This window comes from Lissotriton vulgaris, chromosome 3_1, assembly GCF_964263255.1.
Source record: "Lissotriton vulgaris chromosome 3_1, aLisVul1.2, whole genome shotgun sequence".
NCBI lineage: Eukaryota > Metazoa > Chordata > Amphibia > Caudata > Salamandridae > Lissotriton > Lissotriton vulgaris.
This window is the reverse complement of record NC_141689.1, coordinates 3,255,573-3,272,617: the sequence shown is the minus strand read 5'-3', so window position 1 is coordinate 3,272,617 and position 17,045 is coordinate 3,255,573. Positions and strand designations below refer to the sequence as shown.

At 46.6% G+C, this 17,045-nt stretch overlaps 1 protein-coding gene across 1 annotated transcript in view; it reads right to left on the bottom strand.

Annotated features, from left to right (window-relative positions):
- LOC147725799 (uncharacterized) overlaps positions 1-17,045 on the bottom strand; it is a 454,961-nt gene that overhangs the window by 241,357 nt on the left and 196,559 nt on the right. The window contains exon 4 of the mRNA XM_086959949.1: positions 11,049-11,273. Coding sequence (XP_086816075.1) covers positions 11,049-11,273 — 225 coding nt within the window. The remainder of the gene's footprint in view (positions 1-11,048; positions 11,274-17,045) is intronic.

Genomic DNA, 17,045 nt, shown 5'->3' with positions numbered 1-17,045 from the left:
GGATACATTTAACGATCCACCTAGCAATACCAGCCTTGGAAATAGGGTTACCTTTGTGGTGTGGCGCAAAGGCGACAAAGAGTTGTTTAGTCTTTCTAAAATCTTTGGTCCTATCAATGTAATACAATAGGGCCCGCTTAACGTCAAGGGTGTGGAGCATCCGCTCCGCCAGTGACTCAGGATTTTGAAAGAAAACAGGTAATTCGATTGATTGATTGATGTGGAACTGAGACACAACCTTGGGCAGGAACTTAGGGTTAGTGCGGAGCACCACCCTGTTGGAATGAATTTGGATAAATGGCTCTTGGATTGTGAGGGCTTGCAATTCACCGACCCTCCGTAGCGATGTAATTGCTACAAGGAAAGCCACTTTCCACGTCAAGAACTGAATCTCGCAGGAATGCAGTGGTTCAAAGGGAGGACCCATCAGTCTGGTAAGAACCACATTGAGGTTCCACTCAGGAGCTGGTGGAGTCCGTGGCGGAATGACTCGTTTGAGGCCTTCCAAAAAAGCTTTGATGGCAGGCACCTTGAAGAGCGAAAGGTGTTGTCTATTTTGGAGATACGCGGCCATGGCAGACAGATGAATGTGAATGGAAGTATAGGCCAGATTACACTTGTACAGATGGAACAGGTAACAGATGATGTCTTGAATGGAAGCATCAAGCGGGTTAATGTTGTGGTTTGCACAATAAGTTGCAAACCGCTTCCATTTTGCTGCGTAGCAGGCTCTGGTAGTAGGCTTCCTTGCCTCCCGAATGATGTCCATGCAATTGGGTGGTAAGTTTAGGTAGCCAAACTCTAGGACTTCAGGAGCCAGATCGCCAGGTTGAGCTGTTGCGGATCTGGGTGCTGAATGTCGCCATGGCTCTGCGTCAGAAGGCTGGGTGTGAGACGTAGCCTCTGATGCGGTACCACGGACAGTTCCAGAAACGTGGTGTACCACGGTTGACGAGCCCATGTTGGAGCAACCAGGATGAGAGTCATTGAGTGTTGCCTGAGTTTGCGTGCCACCAGCGGTATCAGTGGTGCTGGGGGAAAAGCGTACGCAAATTTGCCTGACCAGTTCATCCATAACGCATTGCCCTGCGACAGTGGGTGTGGGAATCTGGCGGCGAAGCTTTGGCATTTTGCGTTCTCCTGAGTGGCGAACAGGTCGATCTCTGGATGACCCCACCTTTGGAAGTACGGCTGGAGTACTGATGGATGTATCTCCCACTCGTGCATTTGGTGGCTGTGCCTGCTGAGCAGGTCCGCCATCTGATTGGGAGGTGTTCCGCCATGAGGAAGATGTTCCTCTGAATGGCCCACTTCCACATGTTCTGAGCCAGATGAGACAGCTGCGGAGAGTGTGTGCCTCCCTGCTTCTGAATGTAGTACATCGCTGTCATGTTGTCCGTCCGGATCAACACGACCTTGTTGCATAGATGTACTTTGAAGGCCTTTAGTGCCATGAAGATTGCCATCAGTTCCAGAACATTGATGTGCATCTTCCCCTGTTGCTGCGTCCATAGTCCATGCACAGTGTATTGGAGTACATGCGCTCCCCATCCCTGGAGAGAAGCGTCCGTTGTCAGGATAATCTGTGGCACAGGCTCCTGAAACGGTCGGCCCTTGCAAAGGTTTCGTGGATTCCACCAATGCAGAGAGTTGTACGCCCGACAGGTCACCTACACTAGGTCTTTCAACTGGTTGTGAGCCTGAGTCCACTGACGTGCCAAGCACTCCTGAAGCGGACGCATATGTAGTCTCGCGTGCGGGACTATGGAGATGCAGGAGGCCATCATGCCTATCAACTGCATGAACACTCTCGCTGGAAGCGAGTGTTGAGGTCTGAATCTTTGGATCAGCGATTGAATGCTGTCGACTCTCACTGAATTCGGCTGTGCCGTGGCCGCCAGAGTGTTTATGGTCGCACCCAGATACTGCCGTATGTGGGAGGGCTGGAGATGGGACTTTGGATAATTCAGTGAGAAACCCAGATCGTGCAGAAGGTGAATGGTGTGGGACACGTGGTCGGCACACTGCTGGGCCGACTTCGCCTGAATGAGCCAGTCGTACAGATAGGAGTAGACGTGAATGTTTTGACGTCTGAGATGTGCCGCCACCGTCGCCAGGCACTTTGTGAAAACCCTGGGTGCCGTGGTGACCCCAAAAGGCAAAACCTTGAACTGGTAGTGCTGGTCTTGTATGGTGAACCTGAGGTATTTTCTGTGTGAGGGATGTAGTGGAATGTGGAAGTACGCATCCTTCAGGTCCAGAGTTGCCAGGAAGTCCCCCTGTTGAAGCAGTGGGAGAACCTGCTGCAGTGTGAGCATGTGGAAATGCACTGATAGGATGTAAAAGTTGAGGGGCCTGAGATCCAGGATGGGCCTGAGGGATCCGTCCTTCTTTGGAATAAGAAAGTACAGGGAGTAAACTCCCGTACCTCTTTCTTACAAGGGCACGAGCTCTATTGCCCCTTTTTGCAGCATGACTGTGACCTCCTGCTGCAATTAGTGCAAGTGCTCGCCGGACATAGGACGGTGCCTTGGGGGTATGTTGGGTGGAGTGGATGTGAGCTCCAGACAATAACCGAATTGGACAAGTGTCTTGACCCACCTGTCCGTGGTGATGGACTTCCACACGGGCAGGAACTGCTGGAGTCGCCCCCCGACCGGTGTTGTGTGGTCGGGGGGCAGTGACAAGGCGTCACTGTTTGTTGGCGGTGGAGGACCTGGAGCTGTTGTTGCCACGTCCTCTGCCCTTGATGTTGTTTCCGCGGTAACCACCTCAACCCTTGTTGGTATAAGAAGTTTGGGTGTTGCTTTTATAGAACTGCGCTGACTGCGAGAGTTGACCCCTTGAGGTGCCCCTAGTATTGGAGCGACGAAAGGACCCACTCCGAAACTGCTGGGATTGCAAGGCACCCATAGATTTTGCGGTGTCGGTGTCATTCTTCATTTTTTCAAGGGTGGTATCAACCTCAGGGCCAAACAGGTGATCTGGGTTGACCGTTTGGTTCAAGATGGTAGTTTGAATGTCCGGCTTGAACCCAGATATTCTTAGCCATGCAGGTCTACGAAGCATAACGATAGTGTTAATAGCGCGTGCGGCGGTGTCAGCCACGTCTAGTGCGCACTTTATGGAAGCATTGGAGATAAGCTTCCCCTCCTGTATTAACATTTCTGCTGCTTCCTTATATTGATCGGGCAAATGCTGTAAAAGGGTCTCTAGAGTATCATAGTGTGCCCTGTCATAACGCGCTAGTAGCGCCTGCATGTTGGATATGCGCCACATATTGGCTGCCTGCGCTGCCACCCTCTTCCCTGAAGCCTCAAAGACTTTAGACTCCTTGTCTGGGGGAGGAGCATCACCCGTAGTCTGCGAGTTGGCTCTTTTGCGGGCATTGGAGACCACCAGGGAATCCAGAGGCAACTGTCCCTTAATATAGGTTGGATCAGTGGGCGCCGCCTTGTACTTCTTGTCGATTCTTGGGTTGATGACCCTCGCCCGGGTGGGCTCTTTGAACACCTCAGCCGCATGCTTCAAAACACCCTTCAACATTGGCAGAGTCTTTACAGTCTTTTCAGAGACCGAAAAGGTGTCAAAGAGGAAGTCGACGTCCACTGGGTCAGCATGGAGCTCGACGTTGTGATTGAGGCTTTCAATGCCCTCATTGAGAAGGCAGCAGCCAGAGTCCTCAGTGAGGGAAGTTTTGGCTGAGAAAAGCTGAGGCTCCTGTCCAGAATGCGGGTCCCCAGGATCGCCACCAGCAGACCATGGTTCAGTCACATCCTCTGGGTCAGTGTAGATGGGATAGCTGTACTCATCCTCGTCGTCGCCTTCACCTGCCTCGACATTGGAATGAGTGGGCGAGAGTTTGTGAGCCTGTGGCGAAATGGGCTCCATCAAGGCAGAAGTACCAGCAGAGTCCATTTTCCTTTTAAGTGGAATCTTGTACGACTCCAATTGTGGTTCAGGGGTGATTTTTCTCTTCAGGAGGGAAAGTCTGCCCATGTTGGCGTCCATAAAATGCTCCTGACGCTCCTCCTCTGCAAGTGGTCGTTGCCGTGGGCCGGGGACTACCAACAACTGTTTCGGCGCCGAAGACACCTTCTCGGGCACGCCAGCCCCCGGTTTAGCCGCGAAAGCCTTCGGCGCCGTCTTAGGCGGCAAGGTGAAAAGGATCGGCGTAGGCGCCTTCGCCGGTTTCTCCAGAGGCTTGGGCGGCACAGAGTCTTTCGGCTCGACTGCTGCGGCCCCTTCCCTGATGCGTTGTAGGGACTCCGTAACCTTCTTAGTGAACGAGGCGGATGGACGCGCCGGTTCGACCGTCTTTAGCGGCTGGTTTTGGAGCGGAGACCGACGATGCACCCTTCGGAGTCGAAGCACTTGGCGAGGCAGAGAGGGACTTCGGGTCGTCCTGCCGCTTCTTCGGCTGGAGAGTGGACTTCTTGAGGTCGTCGACCGTTTTCTTGCCATCGAGTCGACCCTTGACGGCGTGGACCGTCTTCGGCGCCGATGCGGCTGCATCAGACCCCTTAACCTTTGGCTTCGATGTAGTAGCCTTCGGGTCGGCCATTTTAGTGTGGCTCTTCGGCTCGACGGCCATTTTGGATTTCTTCGGCGCCGAGGCCTCCGAAGTCTTCGACCCGACCAGCGCGATGCGCACTTTCGGTTTTGATATCTCTGGCGTCGAGACCGTAGGTTTCACTTTCGGTTTTGGAGGTACCGGGAGTGATTCGGTATTAATGTCCGTGGTCGGGCCGGAAGGCGGAGCCGTGGAACGTACATCAAGGTCACGGGTAAGGCCCGAAGGCGATCCCTCGACCTGGGCCTTATGAATTTGGACGGCCTCGGAGTCAGTCTGAGGAAGCTCCTCGTCCGAGCTATCCTCTACGGTGGCAAGGGCCCCGTCGTCGTCCCCTACCTCCTCGACGACTTCATCGAAATCCTCGGCCTCTGCGTCGTAGTCGTCCTCGACCTCCGACGCGGGGTTAGATTCCGTGATCTCCTGGATATCGTCGTCCTCGACATCCCCAGCATCGAAGATGTCCGTAGGCGGGGGTGCAGATTGCTGGGCCTCCAGGCGCGCAGCTCGACGGAGCTTGAGTGTTTTCTTGGACCGGAACCTGGAACAGGCCATACACTTGGCCTCGTCGTGGTCCGGTGACAAGCACTTGTTGCACACCGGGTGTACATCGATATGTGGGTACTTCGAGGCACACACCGGACAACGTTTGAATGGACTTCGTTCCATGATGGATGAAGAGTATGGAGCGTCGACTAGGCCCCTCCGCGCCGAAAGCACGCGGAAGAACAATGTCGGTTCGGAGCCGAGAAGTTACGAACCCGAACGAAAGACAATACCGACGCAAGTCCTAAAGACCTTTTGGTCTCAAGCAAAGTGAAATTAAGAACTATCGATTCCGACAGGAGGGAACCGAACACATCCGAACCCAATGGCGGAAAAAAATAATCTGGGGATGGAGTCGATGCCCATGCGCACTGTAGTCCAGGGGAGGAGCCACCTATCTCGTGATACTTCGAAGACTCTTCCAGGACAACAATGTGCAATCATCCGGACCCAACACTAGGCGGCGATCTATGCAGATATGAATTCAGCAGCCCACATGCCTCGAACAAATGATCTTTGGGTTTTACTATTTTTCCAATATTTTTATCGACCTGGACTTACAAATACAAGTCAGGCCGGTTAAAAATAAAAAACAGGACAGGTGGCAAACCTAAGCTTCAACTCATTGATACCTATTAAACAGCGCGAAGCCTCTCCATAACCTTTCCCTAAGAAATGCGCTTACTTCCCCTTGCACTGCCTGCCCCAATCATTAGGCAACCTGTGGACTGTAGCCCCTTTACCCACAAGGTGATCTTCCTTATACCTCTTCACTGCGTCCCCATATAGACACCTCTTCTCTGTAACCCACATCGAGAACTTTTCCAAACACAGCATTCGGTTTTCTTTTTTGAGCCTTTAGCCAATGAGAGCTAGCTTTATGTGAATCAATGAGAAACGTACCTGCTTCGAGGGCACGACTGAAAGCCAAACAACGGGAAACTCCTCGGCACCCTGCGAGTATTGCAGCGGCCATCTTGTAGTTTATTTTTTTACTAATCATATGAATATAAATACATCAGAAACTTAGAATAAAGGCCAAATTTTCACATGCGCTGTAAACGTGCTTCATAAACTATTTTTATTGAGTGAAATGTATTTATGATTTGAGTACTGATAGAAAATCAATATTTATTTATAAAATTCTAAAAACAAATACTGTTTCAATTACAAAAAGATAATAGAAAGTTAGTTGGGATTTATTTTTTTAATCTTCTTGTAGGGCAAGGAAACACGTACTCTTTAAAGAGGGCAGCTCGTTGCAGTGAGTTCATAGTGCACTGTGGCTGATACAGTGTGAGCGCCACTAGTCTGGTTGCGATTGCGAATATTACAGTGCGAAGTTTTCTCCGCTTATTAAGATTGCATTTTATTTTATTAAACATGTCTAAAGCGCCTATGGCCATCTTAAAGCAAGTTTCCTAGTGCTAGCTAGCCCATACAATACCAATGAGTGATACCAAAACAGTATCTCCCCAAAAAAGAGTGTTTTATCTTGCCACTGCTCCCTCTCTGCTGTTGACGAACCTCCTGTCGCACGTCAGTCACATCTTGTATTTAGCACCATCATTGGAAAGCTGTAACGCTACACAGTTATAAGGTCCTCTCACCCTCACACACCCTCACCCTCACACTCACACCTTCTCATCCTTACACCCCCCTAACCCTCACACCCCCTCACCCTGACACCTCCTCACACACCCTCCCTCACCCTCACATCCCCTCACCCTCACACCCCCTCACCCTCACACCCCCTCACCTTCACACACACACCCTCACCCACACACACACCCTCACCCACACACACACCCTCACCCACACACACACCCTCACCCACACACACACCCTCACCCACACCCCTCACCCTCACACACCCACACCAGCATAGCATAAAACATAGCATAGCATAACAAAACATAGCATAGCAAAGCATAACAAAACATAGCATAGCATAACAAAACATAGCATAACAAAACATAGCATAGCAAAACAAAGCATAGCATAATAAAACACATCGAAAAATAGCATAGCACAACAAAGCATAGCATAATAAAATAAAACACAAAAAAACATAGCATAATAAAACACAACAAAACATAGCATAACATAACAAAACATAGCATAGCATAACAAAACATAGCATAACAAAACATAGCATAGTATAACAAAGCATAGCATAGTATAACAAAGCATAGCATAGCATAACATAGCATAGCAAAACACAACAAAGCATAGCATAACAAAACAAAACATAGCATAGCATAACAAAACAAAGCATAGGATAGCAAAACAAAACATAGCATAACCAAACACAACAAAACATAGCATAACATAACAAAACAAAGCATAGGATAGCAAAACATAGCATAACAAATCATAGCATAACATAACAAAACATAGCATAATAAAAAACAACACATAGCATAACAAAACACAACAAAACATAATGTAGCTTAACAAAATACAACAAAACATAGCATAGCAAAACAAAACATGTAAAAGCATAGCAAAACATAGCACAGCATACCAAACACAACAAAACATAGCACAGCATAACAAAACATAGCATAGCAAAACAAAGCATAGCATAATAAAACACAACAAAACATAGCATAGCATAACAAAACATAGCATAGCATGACAAAGCATAGCAAAACATAGCATAGCATAACAAAACATAGCATAGCATAACAAAACATAGCATAGCATAACAAAACATAGCATAACAAAACATAGCATAACAAAACATAGCATAACAAAACATAGCATAACAAAACATAGCATAACAAAACATAGCATAGCAAAACAAAGCATAGCATAATAAAACACAACAAAACATAGCATAGCATAACAAAACATAGCATAGCATGACAAAGCATAGCATAGCAAAACATAGCATAGCATAACAAAACATAGCATAGCATAACAAAACATAGCATAGCATAACAAAACATAGCATAACAAAACATAGCATAACAAAACATAGCATAACAAAACATAGCATAACAAAACATAGCATAACAAAACATAGCATAACAAAACATAGCATAACAAAACATAGCATAACAAAACATAGCATAACAAAACATAGCATAACAAAACAAAGCATAGCATAATAAAACACAACAAAACATAGCATAGCATAACAAAACATAGCATAACAAAACATAGCATAGCAAAACATAGCATAGCATAATAAAACAACAAAACATAGCATAGCATAACAAAACATAGCATAGCATGACAAAGCATAGCATAGCAAAACATAGCAAAGCATAACAAAACAAAGCATAACAAAACACAACATAGCATAACAAATTAAAGCATAGGATAGCAAAACATAACATAGCAAAACAAAACATAGGATAGCAAAATAAAACCTAGCATGGCATACAGCATCACTCAGCACCACCACCACATCACTCAGGAGCACCACAACATCTCTATGCACTACCACAGCATCACTGAACGCCACAGCATCACTCGTTCGCCACCACATCATCACTCTGCGCAACCACAGCATCAATCTGTGCAACCATTCAACAACTGGTTCAAATATGTTACTCAAGGTTTCAAGCTTTATTACAAATGTAACAAGAAGATGTTAATATTTCACTTCTGTTCTTGGATTTTCTTCACATTAAAATACACTGAACATAATATTCACAAACGTTATTTACAAAAGTTAAAGCTATTGCCATTATAAATTACAAAAACCTTTATTTAAGTATTAATTATTAAAAAAAATTAAAATCCATTGTTATTTGTAATATCAATACATGTAAGTCACGTAAATACAACACATATTGCATTAAAAATGCTATAGGTGTCACATTTGCGAAAATTATAACTAATGGCATTGTAAATGACAAAGCTATTAATTTCGCTATTTTCAAAAACAAAACATAAATAAAAAATGTGTCATTTACAAGACCAATAGCTCAAACTTTCCTAATGCGAGACCTATTGCATTGCAAATGCTTGTTTAAATAAACTGATCAATTTTGAGTGGAAAAGTGATTATCTTCGCATAGCACTTGACATAACATCTTTATACTCTAGTATAAATCACAAAGACGGAGTGAAGGCATTCGAACATTATTTGAGCAAGAGACTGGTGCAATTATTGCAGCACATTTGTATACATGCCTTTAATATTTAAGAGTCAATGCCAGCTTGTTCAATCTTAAATAAGGGCAACGAAGGGGAGTAACATTCCAGTTCTTTTCATCTGAGGGGATTGTAATGCCTACAGATACAAGATAATAAAATAATGCCCAAAAGGAATAGCAATAAGCAAGAGAAGGAAGAGTGAGTCACTCACGAGAAACACGTTAAATGAAAGACGGTATAGCGTAATGTAGCAACACTGTAGAGATGGGTTAATAGGTATTGAAACCTAATATCTGATCATACGAACGGAATTAATAGCTGCAAAATCAGGAATGTAAATACATTAAATAAATGAATAAAAAACCATCTACATAATAGTGACTATAAAAGGAGCAGTATCAGTCATTATTGCTGGAATATTAGCAACAATGAAGTAAAAACAGAAGCACTAAGGCAGGGGTGGTCAGAAGTGGGACAGGCCTTTGCTTGGGAATATGCGTCAACGTTTCGACCCGACTAGTGCGTAGAGGGTAACTTAGGACCTCTGCTTGTGGGTCTTCTTCAGGACAGAGGGGAGTGTGAGGCAACCTAATCCTGGTGCCAAGGAAGGGCATCCGAGGGCACTATTCCCATGCGGTGAATAGTGTCGTGCTCAGGGCTTCCAAATATATGTAATGTCTAACAGGGTATCCAATACCCAACAATTACACGGAATAACAAATTAATCCATATTCCAGCGCTACGTCTAACACCTGCTGCTCTGTCAGGATCCAGAAGGAGTAGCAGGTGCTAGAAGTACCCCTTTTGACCATCCCTGCCCTATTATCAATGTTGCATTCATGCACCTACAGAAGAATGAAAAATGTACTGTAAAAAGAATGTTGTGGACAGGTCATACTGTACTGGCTCTCCTCTATAACCAGCATCAACCAGAAACAGGAAGTATCTTGATGCTCTAATGCTTGTGATTTTCACCCTTCCTTTCCAGGCAAGAGCACATCTTTCCACCACTCTTTTCCCCCGGGCAACCTGTTTAGGTCTCAAACTTGTGTGGTAATGTCTTTACCGCTTTATTTGCATTCAATTTTGAAAAATATAAATATTGATTACATATAACAGAAAATTGTGGGTGTAGTTGATGTATTTTGTATATATATTTTTCCTCTTTATTTCAGGGTGCGAATTTGTCAAATTTTCCATTTTTTAGTATTTATTACCAGTGGTTGACCAACCAGGCAACCCCCATATGATGAATTTCCCTCACTTTGCGATTTTTCCTAAATCAGTCTAGGACCAATTGCTTTTCATATTATACTGTACCCAGGTAATTTGGCTATGATTGGGTTACCCCATTATTTTGTCATGGCCATCTCTTTTATAATGGCAACACTTCATTTAATAGCTGTTGTAATGTTCTTTCATGTATGCTTAACTAGAACCGTTTCTAAAAAAATTATATCAAACACTAGGTCAGGTTCCTGGTGTCTAAAATACACGAGTCTTCAACTTGAAACGTAACATTCCTAACACAAATTCCCTCTGGGTAAATGTATTGAAGTTTCACGGGACACAACATGTTTGTTTTCCCTGCGTTCCATGTAAGTGGGTATGCACCTGATACTCCTACGGACAGCGTCACATCCAGGCAGTCACACCGACACACAGATACTCTTCTGGCAGCACTGGACCAGTCACAACGGAAGCCTCTACGATGTCACATCTACCGCAATCAAGAAGCGTGTGTGTCTAGCATCCACCATCACAACATACTGTGCACCATTCAATCAGTAAGACTGGTCACCGAAAAGAAACACACCTGATTTAGGATCAGCTTTTTTCCGTTGAGGTGCACCACTGCCCGGCTTCTTGCGAGGTTTAATGGAAGCCTTCACCTCTTTCCTCGGTCTCTTCTGAGGTGAGGACACAGCCTTCAACTGTATCTCTTTCTTCTGGTCAGAGGGGGGCGCAGTCTTCACTGAACTTCCTGCTTTCCTAACAAATGACGCAGTCGTGCCTCGTCCTGGTGTGGATATTGATGGGTCTGTTAAAAAAAAGATTTCGGGAGTTAGGCAAAATTCCTAGGGCTCTGGTCCCAGTAAAGCAAGGGACACTCCACCCTCTTCACAGAACAAGTATCAATCAGTCCAGAAGCACAGGTGTATGCACAGCATCAAGCAAAGGTGTGTGTCAAGGGAGTTTTCGGAGCAATATTGAGGAGCTGCGCACAACCCCAGACACTGCAGTGTACATTTTAGGATCTACTCACACTCCGCAAACACTAGTGCCAGGGCGCACACAGCAGTATTTGTGTGTGGGGGTTTAAGGCTCTCAAGCACGGTTGTCTGTGCCCGTGTAGCTACTCACTGCTCTCGGACAATGCGTTTTGTACGTGTATCCTCTCACACTCCTCAGATGCGGTTGTGTGTGTACGTGCGTGCACCACTTCACAGCCCTTCAGGCACTAGAGTTTGAGGAAAGCCTTTAATATGAATTTGATATGGGCGTGTCCCCTCAGATACACCTGTGAGTGTAGCTCCTCACAGCCCTCGAACACATGTATGTATGTGTGGAGACCCCCACAGCTACAACATCCACCCACAAAATGATGTAGGGTTGGCACAGTATTGATGGGTTTATGAAAACAAATTGCTTGCCAGTTTGAGAAATTCTCGCAAAAAATAAAAAACTTGCAAACTGAAAAAGGTTGAACTAATAATTTTAAACCAGTAAATAAAAAATGGTCTCAAACAAAGGAAGTCGAACAATTTGAAAAGCAAAGCAGGAGCCACTTTCGTTCAAGAGCTACGTTAATATAATCATACTTTTCAAACAACTGCAAGCTCGTTTAGTTAATGAATAATGCATATGACTGGGCGACAGTCTGGCCATGGAGGTTCCGACAACATGAACTCCGCTTTGAAGCAATAATGAAAAATGTCCTAGCTAATGTGAAGGAAAGTTTCAACTCTATTAAGGACTCGGATGCTCATCTTTTCATCATTTGTTGCTCAGCAGCCATGTCAGTACTCAAGATTATCAACATAACAAACTTCATTTCCCATAAACACTTGGGAAAAAATGACGTCACTACAGCCAACAGTCCATGACCAATCAGGTCGCAGCCCGGCGTACAATCCTCCAAGCCCTCTGTGATAGTCCTCTTCTCTACCTGTGATTAGGCAGCCAGTCGAAGTTAATCACTCCTGTTTCGCGGATCCCAACTATGAGAAAGTGCCCTCTTTCTGCATGGTTGACCCCACTTTTTGCTGAATTGCCGATGTGCTTTGACTGAGTGTGCCATGGGCTCCTGCCAATCAGGTACCCAGGGCCTATGTCCTTTCCCTAAAACTGAATTGAAAACAAAACCCAATTAGCATCTCTGGCTACAGGTCAGCCCCTGGTAAATGGTACCAAAGGTACCCAGGGCACTGTGACCTGGGAAGGCCTCTAAGGGCTGCAGCACTTATTGTGCCACCCTTACAAGTGAAGTAGTGTGGCTCACTGGTTAGAGGCGGCAGACCCGAGAGCAGAGGACGGCCCGGGACCAGGGTTCGATTTCCGGCGCGGCAGGTTTCTGGACCAGGGTCAGCGGACTCGATAATTCTCTCGCCTCGGTGCCCACTCTGATCAGCGATCACACTCGGCAACTCTGGGCATTAGCTTGCCTCATCTTCACTAACGGCCCCACCAGACCGCCGGGGATGCCTGGTCTCACCCTGGAGATACCCATTAAGGGACCATCTCTCAGGGAAGCCAGGAAGGGTTTCGCAGTGGTCGAAGCGCCTTGGGACCCTCCGGGTAAGTAGTGCGCTATATAAATGCCTATACATACATACCCTTAGAGGTCCTGTACCCCGACACTCACACAATGCCTTTGCAGGCTGCGTGTCCTGGTGCAGAACAAAGTGAAGATTCGACCTGGCACACATCCCTGTGTGCAATGCCTACAACCCACTGCCCTGGCATAGATCACTCACCCCTCTAGCTGGGTGCCCTATACCAGTGGTGAGGGTACAGGTGCATGAGCCCTAATGTTAATGTTAATGTTAAGCCGAACTTTTTGAGCGCACGGCTACCCCAAAAGGGTGTCCCGGCGCTTTAGCAAAGAGGCCCAGAGAAACAAGAAACCAAAGGCATACACACTACAGTCACAGCGGATTACTTGGTAAAGAGCAGAGTCTTCAACTCCTTCCTAAAAGCCAGGAGGTTGTTCGCTTTCCGAAGAGAAAGTGGGAGCTCGTTCCACAAGCAAGCTGTCACGTGTTGGAAGGATCGACCTCCCATCCGGACACGTTTGACCACAGGCACCTCCATTTTGGCCAGGTCCGCTGACCGCAGCGACCTCCGTGGCACATAGAAAGCAATACGCTTCCTCAGATAGTTGGGACCAATCGCATGGAGGGCTTTAAACGCCAGAGTGAGGAGTTTAAATCTGATTCTCCCAGAGATTGGCAGCCAGTGCAACCTAGCTAGGAGCGCAGAGGCGCTGGCTCTCCTGGGCAGGCCATAGATGGCTCTGGCCGCCGAATTCTGGACAATTTGCAGTCTGGATAACAGATACTTAGGTAGGCCTGCAAAAAGCGCATTTGCATAGTCCAGGCGGGATCCCACAAGCGCCTGGACTACATTCCTACGATACTACAGTGAAAGCAGAGGAAGGAATTTCCTAAGCATCTTAAGGATGCCGAAGCATTTCCCTGCTAATCCCAGAATGTGTGGACGGAAAGAAAGATCATCGTCAAACACCACTCCAAGATTTTTTTACCTGAGAAGATGGTTTCTCTGGGGGGGAACATGTCCTGGGGCCACCATGTCTTCCAACCCGGATCAGGGGCACAGCCGAAAAAGAGCAGCTCAGACTTGTCTGAGTTGCATTTCAGGCTGTGCCGCTGAAACCACGCAAAGACTGCACTCAGACAGTCCTTGATTCTGCCGCCGTTGAAGACCTCTCCCTTCCTGCAGGTGAACAAGAGCTGGGTGTCATCAGCGTATGAAATGACCCGGGCCCCAAACGCCTCCGCTACCTCCGCTAGAGGGGCCATATATATGTTGAAGATGGTGGGGCTCAAGATAGAACCTTGAGGCACCCCCACCTCCAGCGAAGGCATTTCAGCCGAGAACGGCGGAGCCCAGATCACCTGTCGGCGGTCGGCAAGAAAGGATTGAAACCAGTCCAGCACCGTCCCTCGCAGACCAATCTCCCTGAGTCTTGAAAGGAGACCTGCGTGTGGGACGGTGTCGAACGCCGCCGATAGGTCCAACATGACTAACATAGCCTTTCCCCCATGATCGAGCGTCTCCCTGATGGCGTCGGTAACCTCTACCAGAGCCGTCTCCGTGCTGTAGTTCGCACGAAAGCCAGACTGGGAGTCATGCAGCAGTTTGTTGTTCTCAATAAAGGTGGTCAGAGTATGCTGAACATGTTTCTCCAACACCTTCGCCAGAGCAGGGAGGAGGGAGATCGGTCTGTAGTTAGCCCATTGCAGGGGGTCGAGCCCTGTACCTCGAAGTCCATTCTTAGACATTGTAAGTGCAGTGCTGCTATTAAGAGTATATATGGTGCTCTAGAAAACTTTCAAATCTTGATTCGCTCAAATGTAACCTTGTTTTAACTACGTGCTTATTCATTTTTAATTATAGTTCCTGTTTTCCTTTCCCTACCCTTTTTAGGTCTCGCCTGAGCCAGCGCATGCGCTGTTCTGGCCAGACATTTAGTGAGTGGGCTTTAGAAATCCGACCACAAGCTTTTACTGGCCTAGAGCGCGTAGTTACGTGCACAGTAATGTGCATTCCTCGCATCACTCGATCAGGCGCCATCTGGCTTTCCTCTCGTTTGCTCTCCCAAGCGTGCGCTTCAACGCTCCTCCCCATCCCTCACCACAGAGTGCATCTCGCGGCCACACGTCTTGCTTGCTTTGATTTAAGCAGGTTCGGTACAAGGCACCATGATCCATTTCAAAACTCACGCCCACCCCTCAACGAGAACTGTGCTGCTTTCACTTTAAGCGTGCATTTATTTATTTATTTATTAAGTGTTCCTATTAGTGTTCTGCCAAAGCTCCGCCTCATCGCTCCACCCGCTGGCTGCTTCTGCTCCCAGCGCCATCTGACTTTCCTCTCTAGTTTACATTTGCTGTTCAAGTTGCCTGCTCCACTCTCTTTCTGCCTACTGTCTCACTCTGTCTCCCCTCACAGACGTGTCTCTGAAGTTCGTCCTCACTGCCCTTGTTCCCCAACACTCTCCAGATGGGCCAATGCTTGTTTTCCTCTTCTTTAGGGGGTTCGCACCTCTTTCACGTGCTTTTCACCTCACCCCTACTCCCCCCTCTGATTCTCTGTCTAGCTCCACCGTCTTTCTGCCCACTGTCTCGTGTCTCACTCGGTCTCCCCTCACAGACTGGTCTCTGCAGTTTGTCCTTGTTCATAATAACCCACATATAGGATGCATTTTGCACGCTATATCATTAGGCCCTTTGTACGAAATATACCACAATCCAGGTGCATTGTGTTCACCAGTGCATCGCAGTACTCTTATTTTATACCCCAATTTAGGTGGATTGTGTTTACTGGTACATCACAATGCCTTTTGTTTATATAACGACACAACCAGGCTACATTGTGCACACTAGTACACCACAAAGTACTTTTTTGACAACAGCCAGCCATGGTCAGCGGCACAAGGTTTCTCTCACTCTCTCACTCTCTCTCTCTCTTTCACTCTCTCTCTCTCTAAATCTCTTTAAATCTTTTTTTCTCTCTCTATAAATCTCTCTAAATATCTATCTCTCACTCTAAATCTCTCTCACTCTAAATCTCTCTCACTGGTCGGTTGACATGCTAGCTGCCTTTTTGGGAGTAAGACCTAGCTGATACTCAACAGTTACTATGTAAACAAGCATTGGCACAGCCAATACCTCTCACTTTTAGGACCTTATAAGTGTTTACCCATGCAACAGTTGATGTTGTTGCACCAAGGATATTGTGCTGCATAACTATATACTTATAAGGTCCCAAAAGCGAGACCTATTGGCTATGCCAATGCTTGTTTTCCTTATTTCCTGCTCGTGTTTGGCGAAGCTTCCTTTTTGGTGGGTTTCTCATTAGCAGTGCTTGTGTTTTCACTTGCTACAGCACAGTTGTAAACAGGACTGTTAAACATGTTCTTATCTCATCACATTTGCTGAGCATTCAAAGACCGAGATCAAATGTCAGATGCTGTGTTCACCATGCGCCTGTTCTGTGCCCCATTCAACCCCATCATTGCTGCTTGTAACTCACGTTAAATAATTGTCACTGCAACCCCTCTTCTGAAAATGCTTGCCTAGCGCACCTTGTCCCTGGCAGGCTGGACTCTCTGGGGTAAGCTCTTATGCCATGGACTATACTGATCCACAGAAGGTAAAACGCCCATCACATGATTCTCCAGGTAATACGAACCACCTGATCTTTGTGCTAGCGCCATGATGGCAACAGAGCTCCTCAGTGTAATAAGAGTGTTGCTAATGAAGCATTTCCATTTGGCATTGTAGTTCGCAACTCATGCAGCTCGCTTTTGTCTGCGACATTTAAAGTGCTAAACAGAAATTGTATATTATACGGTAAACTGAATTGACCTTGGCTCTTTCAGCTTACTACACGTGATGTGCGTGATGTTTCTTGTCCCGGTGCCATGGGATATTTAGGTCTGGGATAGCATACACCACCCAGGGATAGGCTTTTTGGATTTTTAAGCGGCTGGATTCAAATACACCATGTCCTTCGCTCACTGACAATATTTGGAAGAAGCCCTCACTTGCCAAAATATAACTTGCAC